The following is a 13,599-nucleotide window of genomic DNA, read 5'->3' as shown; positions in this document are numbered from 1 at the left end:
TCAATTCTGGATTTTACAGGGAGCCAGTGCAGAGAAGCTAAAACAGGAGAGATATGATCGCGTTTATTAGTTCCTGTTAGTACACGTGCTGCTGCATTCTGAATTAGCTGGAGAGTTTTTAAGGACTTACTAGAGCTACCTGATAATAGAGAGTTACAATAATCCAGCCTTGAGGTAACAAAAGCGTGGACCAATTTTTCTGCATCTTTTAGGGTCAGGATAGGCCTAATTTTCGCAATATTACGCAGATGAAAAAATGCAGTCCGTGAGGTTTGTTTTAAATGAGAATTAAAAGACAAATCTTGATCAAATGTTACTCCGAGGTTTCTTACGGTAGTGGCAGGGGTCAGATAAAGAGTCTCTGAGTTGTTTGGGGCCAAGAACAATAACTTCAGTTTTGTCTGAATTTAACATCAGGAAATTGGTGCTCATCCAAGTTTTTATGTCTTTAAGGCAATTATGGAGTTTAGTTAATTGATTGCTTTCTTCTGGCTTCATTGATAAATACAACTGAGTATCATCCGCATAACAATGGAAATTTATAGAGTGATTTCTAATGATGTTACCTAACGGAAGCATATATAGAGTAAACAGGATTGGTCCGAGCACAGAACCTTGCGGAACTCCAAAACAAACTTTAGTACGTAAGGATGGTTCATTGCGAACGTCAACAAATTGAAAGCGATCAGATAAATAAGATTTAAACCAGCTTAGTGCTGAACCTTTTAAGCCAATTAAGTGATCCAGTCTCTGCAGCAGAATTTGATGGTCAATTGTGTCAAACGCCGCACTAAGATCTAATAAAACAAGTACAGAGACGAGTCCTTTGTCTGAAGCAATCAGAAGGTCATTTGTAATTTTAACTAGAGCTGTCTCAGTGCTATGATGCACTCTAAATCCTGACTGAAATTCCTCAAATAAATTATTATCCTGGAGAAAATCACACAGCTGGTCTGCGACTACTTTCTCAAGGATCTTTGACATAAAGGGAAGATTAGATATTGGTCTATAGTTGGCTAACACCTCTGGATCCAGGGTGGGCTTTTTTAGTAGAGGTTTAATTACAGCTACCTTAAAAGACTGTGGTACATAGCCTGTTAATAAGGATATATTGATCATATCTAATATATGAGTGTTAACTATAGGTAAGACCTCCTTAAGTAGCCTAGTTGGGATGGGGTCTAAGAGACACGTTGATGATTTGGATGAAGAAATCACTGCAGTCAATTCTTGAAGAGAAACATTATGATTAAATAGTTCAGATGTTATTGGAGATCAGCTGTGCCCATTAATACACTTTTCCCATTAATTATGATGAAACTGATGTTTTCAATGGGACTTTAGGGGATAATTAATGGATAATGGACGCACCTCTAGCTGGCGTGTATTGTGCTGTGATGGATTCTGCGCAGCCCTGCTTGCCAAGCAAGATAATAAACACAAAAGAGGGAGGGGAAAATACAATAAACAAAACAAAAGTAAATGGATAATAATACAAACTTGTTTAAATTCCTGAGTTATGATGAGTAATGGCCAGAAAAGTGTTTTTGCGGAACATCATGATGTCATAGTGAAGTTGACCATATCCATGTGGATATAAAATCCTATCAGACATTTGAGTGAAATTTTGTCAGAATTAACGCATGAATTCCTGATTTATGGTTTGTAAGGTTAAAGTGATCTTTGACTACCAAATTCTGATCAGTTCTTTCTTGAGTCCAAGTGGATGTTTGTGCCAAATTTAAGGAAATTTCCTTAAAACCTCCATGAAAGATTGCATTCACAAGAATGAGAGGGATACAAGGTCACAGTGACCTTTACCTTTGATCAGTGAATACTATTCAGTTCATTGTTGTGTGCAAGTGGACGTTTGTGCCAAATTTGAGGAAATTCCCTCAAGGTGTTCCTAAGAGACCACATTTACAAAAATGATAGATGAGGTCACAGTGACCTTTGACCACCAAATTCTAATCAGTTTAGTTAGCGGAAGTTTGTGCCAAACTTTAAGAACGTCCCTCAAGATGTCTTGAGCTCGTGGGTTCACAAGAAAAAGATGGACGCACAGCTGTGCGGACAACCCAAAAACATAATGCCTGGTCATGGCTTCCACTGGCTTAGAGGCACACAAGAAAAAGAGTTCCCATTGACACATGCAGCTTTATAGTGACTTGCCATGTGAAGACAAAGGCAACAAGACAGAAACTGAAGCAGCAGGGAGATCTCAACACATTAACAATGATCAAGCCAGCATGCTATAAGAAACAATGTGTCACTGTTAAACCTGTAAATAACTGAAATGGTTAGGGGGAGCACAACTCAACTTCTACACCTGAGAGACATCTGACAATATATTCTAGTTCCTATTCAGAGGACTTGAAATGTGCACAAACAGTTTGTACACCTACCTACTGACTGACAGCTGCAGCAGAAGAAAGTGCGCAGCAGTTTCAGAAACAAAAGAACTTTGAAGACTAACTTTGGAAGAAGTCCACTTAATTTGTTTATTTTAACAGCTTTACAAGAACATTTTTGCATGAAATAAGTACTGAAAAATTTGTCCCCATTTACTTATACTGAAAGCGCATAAGGAAGGGATCTTTTATTACCCAACTCAAGTAAGAAGATGCAGTGAATTTTGAGCCCCTGGTGTGTTTTCCTTTATTTTCAGCTTTGTAAATATTCTCCAGATTGTTCTATCTCATTTCATTATCCAAAAAAAAAAAAAAGCAAATAAATACAAAAGCAATGTCTTTTCCTAAAAAGCTATTTTATTCATGAAATGTATCTTCAAGAAGATAAAACTTAACGTAATGACTTGATTTTAATTGTGTTTAAAATTGATTTAAAACAAACAAAAAACAACATGACAAATAACTACACATTGCTGTCCCATTATTTACATACCAAATTACTAGATAAGAAAATGTCTCTGCCCATACACTAATCTTTGAAAGCAACACTTTCATACTTGCATCTCACAGGCGTTGAAAGGCATTCTGAATGATGTAGGAAATTGTTTTAGCTGGTTGAGAGACAGACAGAGCGCATGGAGAAAAATTCCGATCTTTCATTATAAAAACAAAAATGTGGTCTGTTTTGAATATTCTTGCAAACTTGATCAGAATATGAAAACCACACAAAGATCTGCGATTGGCTTCCTTGGAAATACATAACTAAACCTTCCGGACAGAAAAGTCTTTACTTTGAATATTCAGAGAAAGGCAGACATTCATTTTTGCAAATATCTGTCAACATTGCCATGAAGCCATCCTGTTTTTTGCATAAAGAGCCCACGGACCTATAAACTTTACCAGTAACATAATAGGAGTGGGTGTTGACTTACTTTAGATTTGCCTATCAGTAATCTTGGTTGAGTTTCCTTTCAGAGCCATACATAGACACGCACAGTCCACAGAGCAGCATCACCATGGAAAGGATCTGGCTGGGTGTCTTGTATCTCTCAGGTCAGTAATTCTTGGATATTATTTATGTCTGACTGCTTATTACCTTATGATACCCTAATATTAAAGTCACAGGCGTTGTCCTGGTTAGTTTAAAAAATATTTATTTTTGTGCTGGGACCCCCGACAGACTATCTGTGTTGAGAGCCTACTTAAAAATCAAAAGAGAGGTGTAACCGCCTTTTAATGTTGCTAGTTTAAATACTTAACAAACAGTTAAATAATTTTGTCCAGTGGTTCCAAACTCAGGGGTAAGGGCCCTCCAAAGTTGTGGCATGATTGAATACCTGCAGAAAAGAAGAAAAGTGCATCTCATTCATAGGTGCTGAGCCCGTAAAGTAAAAGTAGGCAGGTACAAGACTCGCAACACTGCAGCTCCCGGTAGAAGAATTCTTTTATTGAGTGACTACTAATAACTAAAGATTACATAATAGATAAAGACAACATTTCGAGCCCAAACGGGCTCTTTGTCAGGTCAGTGATTAGACAAGTGTGTGCAAGTGTTCATCATTGGGGATCATCATTGGAGACACAGCTGATGATCATAATGGCACTCATACAATATACAAGCAAGATACCAAAAAATGTTTAAATAACATGTACAGTATAAAAATAGGGATTCTGTTGTTTAATAGCTGCAAATTTGATAAGAAGGGGCTTAACCCATCTCAAAGAAAGGAATAAAGGCCTGTGTAATCAAAAAAGAAAAAATCTCCACTAAGAAAATTTAAGAGACTCAAACGAGGACAAAACTAATAAAATAATAATAATTCGAAAAATGTAAGAAAAAACATATATTATGGTTGTCTGGGGGATATTAATGAGGCAGCCTGAAGCTGTCAGTTGATGAAGAATCAAGTTCCCCTTCATGATTGAATACCTCAAAACAGTACTTAGTGTAGTACAAAGCTATATCTGTACTGTGCCTGCTCATCTTAAGTAATTTAAACCTGCCCGCAATCAGGCAACTCTTTCCTACATCCAAATCGCAGTATGTTCCTGCAAACCACAGATGCGTTACATTTGTACATTATTATGTAGCGGATAAGTTAAAACTTTGAACAGCTTTGTCATTAACAGTGGTTAGCTTTAGGGACAAAAACCATTTGGTTAGGGAGAGCATGACATTTTGTCTTAAAATACTCATTTTGTTATGTAGTGCCACAGGCTTTAATGGCTCTTTCCATGGCACTATCCTGGCAGGAAACGCAGCAATGTCTCAGGACAAATATTCAGATGAATGAATGATGAATGGTGGGCATAATTTGGGAGTTCAAATGTGTTGGGAGACAGAAACCTTTAACAAAGCCTTGTTCCCCTCACAGGCTGGCACATCTCCTCATGCTTTCTCCGTCAGTACCACTATGTTGCTGATCCAAAGACTTGGACTGAAGCTCAGGCCTACTGCAGAGAGAAATACACAGACCTGGCCACCATTCAGAACTCTACAGAAATGGACCAACTTGCCGACACAGTTTCATCTTCTGGCCACAACTCTGACGTCTGGATTGGTCTGTACAGTGTAGTTGACTGGAGGTGGTCAGACGGCTACAATGGGAGTGGAGCGGAATATAGGAACTGGCAAAACCGTATTGACAACGAACCAGACTTTTACTCATTCCATCAATTCTGTGTGAACATTGGAAGCGCCGGAGGGTGGTGGGATGATTCATGCTCAATATCCTACCCATTTATCTGTTACAGAGGTAAGGATATAGGAAGGCACATGTCAGTGTTGAAAAGAAATTGATTTGGAATTCATTATGTGAAATTAACAAATCTTCCCCAAACCCTGACTGCAGGAACACAGCTGGAGCCTCAGTTTGTTTTAGTCCCGAATGGAAAGAATTGGTCCGATGCTCAGAGGCACTGCAGGGAGAACTTCATAGATCTGGCCACTGTGAGGAGCGGCACTGAGAACCAGGAGATCCACAGCTTGGTGCCGAGTGATGCCTGGGTGTGGATTGGTTTGTCCAGAGACCCCAACATGTACTGGTCAGATGGGAGTGGCTACACATATAGCTTCTTGTCCACAGGTTCAATCAACATTAGCTCGACGAGCGTCATATGTGGTACAGCTCAGCAGAAATCAGGAAAGCTGAGGCACTGTGAATCTAGATTTCCATTTGTCTGCTACAGCGTCCCTCCACCTCATGAGTGGTTTACTGTCCTTCAGTGGAAGAGAGGGCATTACATTAGAATAAGTGGTACACTGTATGCAAATATGTATGGTGGATGAGTTTGGTGTCACAAAGATAATTCCAAACATGTTTTTTTTCTCTGTGTTAAAGCACCTCTAATGAGACAGGTGGTAAAGCTGAGGATCGAGCCAGACGCCCCCTCTGTGGATATGAATGACCCTGCTGTGAAAGCAAACATCCTAAAAAAGGTGAGTCTCCCAAAATCTACCCTGGCCAAATAAAAGCTTCCAACAAATATTGTGGATTGACGTTTCAAAATGGCTACCGTCTGTGTTTCCCAGCTCCAGGACAGGCTGAAGGAGAAAGGAATGAGTGGAGTCACCCTGAAGTGGAGAGAGCAGCCCGATGGGAAAGTCTTCCACAAGGAGAAAAAAAGTTCACGGAAGAAAACTGAGCTCTGAAACTAAAGTCCAACTTTACTTCTGTTTATCTGACACCTTTGGTGAATGGGGATTCTCTGTAGTACACTTTTGTAGCAGCTATGTGAAATATTTTAATGGAATGTAATGATGTTGAGCACGGGCAGAGCCGGAGGTTGTAAACATCTGGGGCTCAGCCAAAACCTAGGGGGCCCAGGGGCATGCTACTACAGGGAAATTTTTTTCCCCATTACAGCAGCTAAAGTATATGCTCTATTTTCAATCAACTTAAGATCATAGAAGACCTAAAAATCTGTACATAAATTGGGCAAAATATGATAGTTTCCAAGGAACAAAATATAGGGTTTAACACGGCAAATGTTGTGGATGACTCATTTTTACGCCTGCCACCTAAAGAGGCAAACATTGTCTGATGTCACTATTTAGGGTAGAAACTTGGTGTAAAAAGCATTACTAATCTTGAAACCTATTTTTGTTGTGAAACTGTGCTGGAGTGGAGTTCACACAATGCATCAGAATCAGAATCAGAAAACCTTTATTGTCCCTTGCAAGAAGCAACGGAAATTCGTCTTTGACGTGCTCACAAATGTACATAGAATAAAAACACAAGTTAAAACACAGTTTAAACATAGAACATCAATGCAGAATAAATACAGTGAGGACATTAAAAGATTTCATTGTGAGTTGTTGATGATGCTGATGGCGGATAAAATGAATGATTTTTTGACTAAGTTTGTTCTTGTTCGAGGGAGCCTGTATCTACGGTCTGAAGGAAGGAGTTGAAATGAGCTGAGGAGCGGATGTGAAGGGTTGTGTATGATGGTGGCGGCTTTCTGTCTGACTGCCTGAGTGTGGAGGTCTAAGAAAGAGGACTGTGTGATGCCTCTTATTTTACTTGCATGTTTGATGACCCGTGACAGTTTGGATTTGGTTAGCTAATAAAGCTGCTACATTCAAATCCATGAGATAATAATCTGGGTTGTTCTAATTTCAAATCAGGGACATTGTCCCTGATGTTTAGGCAATTTCAAATTTAGTCAGAATCTGTCAGCTCAGTTAAGAGTTTTTTTTTTCCGATTCATGGTCATCACTGTGTCATTATATCTTTTGGATGACCACTGACAGTGAACACACATCATCTTTTTAAATTGCAAATTAATTGAGCGCTTCAGGTACCTGCGAGGGAATTAAAGTGCAACACTGCCCTCTTCTGTTTGTATGAGTTTATTACTATATTGCCTTTAAAAAAACAACATATATGGGGCTGCAATTACTGTGTACTGTTAGTTTTAATATCTTCAGAAACATTTTCAACATCTGAGTGCGGTTATTTATAATCCCTGTTACATATATTACAATTTATAATAGCAGAGCCCTGCACTGAATGTATACATAATATTCTTGTACAATATGCTACAATAAAATAATTAATAAATGTCTTGTCCAACACGCCGAACCATCAGATATTTTTGTTGACACAAATACTAATGTATCTCATGGTGTGACATTAGGCTTAATGTCATCTCTGGGCTCACGGATGGCATTTATGTGACGGGTATTTCATATAGAGTGATGTGACGTGACTGGAGAATTATTGATTTTGATTGTAGAATAATGCTGACTTAAATATTTATTTTGCCTTACAATGACATACTATCAATAGCACATAATGTTCTACATGCAAATATGTGACAATAAAACCTACTGGGTAAAAGACATTTGACATATTGTTTATTTCAGTGGAGTTTTTCAATGTGTGATGTAGTCTTATTGGTCTCATCATAAGGTTTCCTACTCCTGACACATTGTAAACCCAACCATTTATCCATTAATCAAACAAGTACATACTAGAATACTTAACAATGAGTAATCATAAATTACAGTCCCAATACATTAAAAAAAACAACGAAAAAACAAAACTATACTATAAATATTTTTAACATACTATACTGTGACTTTAATTGACTAGCTATACTTTGACTTTTTGGACATACTACACTGTGACTTCTTTATGAGTTTTTATGTGCTGTACTTTAATTTTTTTTCACATGCTCACGACTGACTTTTTCAACAGATTTTTAAACTATGCTATGACTAGGTTTTTGACATGTTATATTGTGACGACTTCTTTTTGAGTTTTTTTTTTACATGCTTTATCATGAGTTTTTTGTGACTTTTGTTATTATTTATGACTTTTGAAACCATTTTTCATCATGCCATACAATAGGTTCTTTTGACATACCATGCTATGACTTTTTATGTGTTTCGACATGCTATACTGTGATTTTGTGACAGTTTTTTGACATGCTATACAATGACTTTTTTCAACATACTATCCTATGACTTCCTCATGAGTTTTTGTTGACATGCGACAATGACTTTTTTGGACGTATTATACTATTTTTCCGATATATACCTTTAACAATATTTTGAATATTCTATAATATGACATTTTTGACAAACTGCACTGTAACTCCAGCTCATTGTTTTGTTTTATCTGTGCTTAAATCACTGTCTATATTCCCATCAACCGAGTCATCCATCACATTGCTTTTTGCATGAAGGGTGTGGTAGCTCTTTAAACTTAGATGGTAGAGGAGCTGGTGTTGACTTACTATAGATTTGCCTATGATGTTGGTTGAGCTTCCTTTTCCATACATTGACACACACAGTCCACAGAGCAGCATCACCATGGAAAGAATCTGGCTGGGTGTCTTGATTCTCTCAGGTCAGTGAATTGTTTGATATTGTTATTGTCTGACTGCCTATTATTTTATAATACGGTAACACTGAAAGAATAAGTGAAGTCACAAGTGTTGTCCTATTTAGTTTGAAAAAATATTTTAACACTCTTTGGTACTGTGTTGCCTTAACAAACCTATTTTTTGGCCATTTCCACAGACACAAACACATTTACACTCTTTATAGTTCAGCATGACTTTCTCAAGGCTATGTTGAGTCCCTTTTTGGGGGCATCCTTTGCATGGCTCAGCTTCATCAACTCTCTAAAAAAAAGGTTTTAAAACTTTTCTGTCATTTTGCAATCTGGAAATCATTGGATTTACAATAAAAGAGATGAGTAAAGTTTGGTTTTTAGTTGTTTAATATGCTTTATTTGATAATCAAGTAATAGAAAATTGTTAAAATGAAAATGTTGCCTTGAAGCAACACTGTACATTTATTGAACCCTACCATATCTTGTTTTGGTACTGTGTATTCAGGTTTATATACCGTTCAAAAGCATGACAGTCATCATAATTTTCTTTTTATCTTTACAAATGAACATAGATACATTTAGTATTGTTAATGGTAATACATTTCAGGCTATAGCACTTTATAGTCTCTATAACAGTACACACATTTGTCTTTCATTTAAAGAACAAATGCAATATTATCATATGACTCTTCAAAGCAGAAGAGGGTAAAATTAACACTCCCAGTTGATGTTAGTGAGGATGAATCAGAATTTAGTAGATTGGAAGACGACAAACTGCAACCCAGCAGCAACACAGCAAATGGTGGTGACCTACAGTATGTCAGGAAAGACACACACCAGGACACTGCAAACAAGAACAAATAATCAAACACTGAAATATAACTCATTATATTGCTTTGATGATGGTTATGATAGTTTAGTTTGATAAATTGTTGATGTTAAGTTTGTTTGCACTCTTTAATGCATTCATTCCTGAAGGCTGTTCCACAGCGGTGGACAGTGGTAATGTTAAGACAAACAAATACTATGTAAATAGTTGATTTGTTTTCCTATTTCAAATAGCATGCATTTAAAAGTCAAAGGTTTTTGAATATTTCCATAAGTGTTGTATTTAATTTGACTAACATTTTAAACAATAACCCTCCTTTGTCTTTTCTTACGATTATGGTACTGCACGCTAAAATAATTCACTGGTTCAACTGAAAAAAGGTAACAATTTGCATGCATCTTTTTAAGTAGTTCCAGCTCTGGCATATGAGTCTCTTATCATCTGACAAACTCGGTTAAATACAACCAACATGATTTGCTCTTACCTCAAAAAAACCTAATTAAGTTGAACCAACTTAATATTTATCCAAAAGTTGTGGTCATATTTAGCTGTCAAATAATTTAATTTTATTCAAGATATTCCAACTTATTTATCTTAATTCCTGCCTACTCAAAAATATTTTTTGATTGTGATCAACTTCTTAAAATAAGTTGTCAGCTGGCTAAAACATGTTAATGTAAAACGCCTTTATTCTAAGCGTTATCCACTAACCCCATGAACCATTTTTTGCTTTAAGGTAATGCACCCAAAAGACTAGACTACCCCCCAAAATATTCTTTTGAACATTTCTTTAAATTATGTGTACTTGGTCTATTTTATGACAAAAAAGTGTATTATCAGGAGTTAAATATATTTATTTTTATGCTGGGATCCCTGAGGCTTCTTAGTATAAAAAATGTTCTGGTGGTCTATGTTCAGACCCTTTACTTAAAGGGGAACACCACCTAAATTAAGAATTCCAGTGTATTTTTTCCATGGTCTATGGTCAAGATGCTGCAAATGGTTTTGTTGTTTGTTGGTCTTGAACAGTGGTCTGCAGCTTGGCAGGTGTCTCACTTTGGCGCCACATCATCTACCATCCCATTCACCTCCAGCTGACAAAGTCACCTCACAATGTTGATATGATATGAAATGTACAAATGTATCCGTGGTTTGCACAAATGTACAATGCCACCATTTTCTTCTGGCAACTAGGCTGCACTCTATCAGGGATTTGGGAAATTACAGTGATAATTCACTCTCATAAAGCAATGTCCAAAATTTAAAATGTTACAAAGCTCAAGGGGCACAAGCCAGTGTTCTCATTGGGCCGGTTCCAAGCCCGGATAAATGCAGAGGGTTGTGTCAGGAAGGGCATCTGATGTAAAACCATCTGAAGGAGAAATCCTGGAGTGAGTTCGATGAAGTGATGCAGAATATCCCTAGAGGTGAGAGAGTGGTGATCGGTCCAGACTTCAATGTACATGTCGGGGCAGGGAACAGAACAGATACCAGGTTTGGTATCCAGGATAGGAACGCAGGAGGACAGATGGTAGCAGACTTTGCAAAAAGGATGGAAATGGCTGTAGTGAATACTTCCAGAAGAGGCAGGAACATAAGGTGATTTATAAGAGTGGAGGTAGGAGCACACAGGTAGTGTGTAGATGATGTAATCTGAAGGAGAGTGTTTGCTAGACAGCATAAGGTGGTAGAGTGTAGGATGACTCTGGTGGTGAGGAAGATGAAAAGGACAAAGGCAGAGCAGAGGACAAAGTGGTGGAAGCTGAAAAAGGAAGAGGGTTGTGTGGTTTTCAGGGAGGAGTTGAGACAGGCTCTGGGTGGCCAGGAGATGCTCCCAAATGACTGGACAACTACAGCTGATGTTATCAGAGAGACAGGTAGGAGAGTACTTGGTGTGTCACCTGGTTGGAAAGGAGATAAGGAGACCTGGTGGTGGAATGAGGAAGTGCAGGAGTATATACAGAGAAAGAGGTTAGCTAAGAAGAAGTGGGACACTGAGAGGACTGAAAAGAGTAGACAGGAGTACAGGGAGATTCAGCGTAAGGTGAAGGCAGAGGTGGCAAAGGCCAAACAAAGGGCGTACAACGACTTGTATGATAGGTTGGACAGTAAGGAGGGAGAGACTGATTTGTACAGGTTGGCAAGGCAGAGAGATAGAGGTGGGAAGGATGTGCAGCAGGTTAGGGTGATTAAGGATAGAGATGGAAATGTATTGACAGGTGCCACAAGTGTGATGGGAAGATGGAAAAAGCACTTTGAAGAGTTGATGAATGAGGAAAATGAGAGCGAACAGAGAGTATCAGAGGTGACCATTGTGGAGCAGGAAGTAGCAAAGATTAGTAAGGATACAGTGAGGAGGGCAGTGAATAGGATGAAGAGTGGAAAGGCAGTTGGCCCTGATGATATACCTGTGGAGGTATGGAAGCGTCTAGGAGAAGTGGCAGTAGAGTTTTTGACTAGGTTTTTCAACAAGGTCGAAGAGAGTGAGAGGATGCCTGTGGGATGGAGGTGAAGTGTGCTTGTTTTTAAGAACAAGGGAGATGTGCAGAGTTGTGGCAACTACAGAGGGATAAAGTTGATGAGCCATACAATGAAGCTATGGGAAAGAGTAGTGGAAGCTAGACTAAGAGCAGAAGTGAGCATCTGTGAGCAGCAGTATGGTTTCATGCCAAGAAAAAGTACTACAGATGCAGTATTTGCTTTGAGGATGTTGATGGAGAAGTACAGAGAAGGTCAGAGAGAGAACTGCATTGTGTCTTTGTGGATCTAGAAAAAGCATATGACAGTGTGCCGAGAGAGGAGCTATGGTATTGTATGAGGAAGCCTGGAGTGGCAGAGAAGTATGTTAGAGTGATGCAGGACATTTATGCGAGGACAGTGGTGAGGTGTGCTGTAGGTGTGACAGAGGAGTTTAAGGTCATCACATCAAAGATCAGCTCTGAACCCCTTGCTGTTTGCTATGGCGATGGACAGGTTGACAGATGAGGTTAGACAGGAATCTCCATGGACTATGAGGTTTGCAGATGACACTGTGATCTGTAGTGAGAGCAGGGAGCAGGTGGAAGAAAATCTAAAGAGGTGGAGGTATGCCCTGGAAAGGAGAGGAATGACGGTAAGTCACAGCAAGACAGAATACATGTGTGTGAATGAGAAGGACCCAAGTGGAATGGTGAGGTAACAGGGAGTAGAAATAAAGAAGGTGGAGGATTTTAAAGGGGCAATAAGCGAAATCGTTTCACCATTAGGTTCGCTGTTGTGAACTTCATGTAGAGCAAAACAAAGTGTGTCATGAGCCACTCCTCCCTCTACTTCTGCTCTCCAACACCTCCCACTTGCCTCGTCTGTGCTGGTGAGACGAGTACCGCAGCACGGACTATCACATCCAGACGGTCCCGGTGTTTCTTCCGCAGGCTCCGCTTCACTCAGCTTCACTCAGCTGCCCGATATACCCGCTGCTTCTTCCCACATTAACCTGAATAACAAACCAGGGCTCGGTGCTCCAGTTGGATCCAAACAGACAGCCGCTAGCTGGGAAGCTAGTGGAGGCTAACTGGCTGTGTTAGCAGCTGAGTGAAGTGGAGCATGAGGAGGAAGCACCGGTTAGCCCCAGCTTTCACTGCAGGCAGATTCACTCGCCACAGGGGCGAGGAAATAAAACCTAAACAGCCACTTTGTTTAGCAGTTAGCAATGTCTTTCACTCACTCTCGGTCTCTGCTATGTGTAGCTATTTCCCTGCTTTCCTGTTGGCGTTAGCACTCCTTGGCTACCACGCTAACGCTCCAACTCCAACTGAGCTGGGAGCCGGGCTCACGGTCTCACGGAGAAGAGTTGGAATGTTAGCATGGCAGCCCATTAGTGCTAACGTCCCCACGCTTCTCTGCCAGGCTCAGTGAGTCGGAGCTGAGAAGCGTGGGGACGTTAGCGTTAGCACCAGTCGGCTGCCATGCTAACGTTCTGGGAGCCTGCTTCTCCGCTCCGGCGAGCTCTAGCGTGGAGCCTGGTGGGCTCACG

The 13,599-nt window shown here is 39.5% G+C and overlaps 1 protein-coding gene and 1 pseudogene across 2 annotated transcripts; both read left to right on the top strand.

Moving 5' to 3' along the window:
• Nucleotides 1-1,206: 1,206 nt before the first annotated feature.
• LOC125883678 (C-type mannose receptor 2-like) lies at nucleotides 1,207-7,737 on the top strand. Of its 2 annotated transcripts, none has more exons than XM_049568148.1 (5): nucleotides 1,207-3,464; nucleotides 4,787-5,167; nucleotides 5,264-5,668; nucleotides 5,753-5,850; nucleotides 5,944-7,737. In XM_049568148.1, exons 1-5 carry the CDS (start codon nucleotides 3,428-3,430, stop codon nucleotides 6,061-6,063), a joined length of 1,041 nt encoding a protein of 346 aa, XP_049424105.1. In that variant the 5' UTR covers nucleotides 1,207-3,427; the 3' UTR covers nucleotides 6,064-7,737. The 2 variants fall into 2 exon arrangements, with proteins under 2 accessions (XP_049424105.1, XP_049424106.1); XM_049568149.1 differs by having other exon boundaries at nucleotides 1,209-3,464; nucleotides 5,264-5,497.
• Nucleotides 7,738-11,739: 4,002 nt separating this feature from the next.
• LOC125883456 (uncharacterized) lies at nucleotides 11,740-12,765 on the top strand (annotated as a pseudogene).
• The last annotated feature ends 834 nt before the right edge of the window (nucleotides 12,766-13,599 follow it).

Source organism: Epinephelus fuscoguttatus, linkage group LG23, assembly GCF_011397635.1.
Source record: "Epinephelus fuscoguttatus linkage group LG23, E.fuscoguttatus.final_Chr_v1".
NCBI classification, from domain to species: Eukaryota; Metazoa; Chordata; class Actinopteri; order Perciformes; family Serranidae; genus Epinephelus; species Epinephelus fuscoguttatus.
Note: the sequence above shows the minus strand (reverse complement) of the source record. Positions and strands in the feature narration are given on the sequence as shown.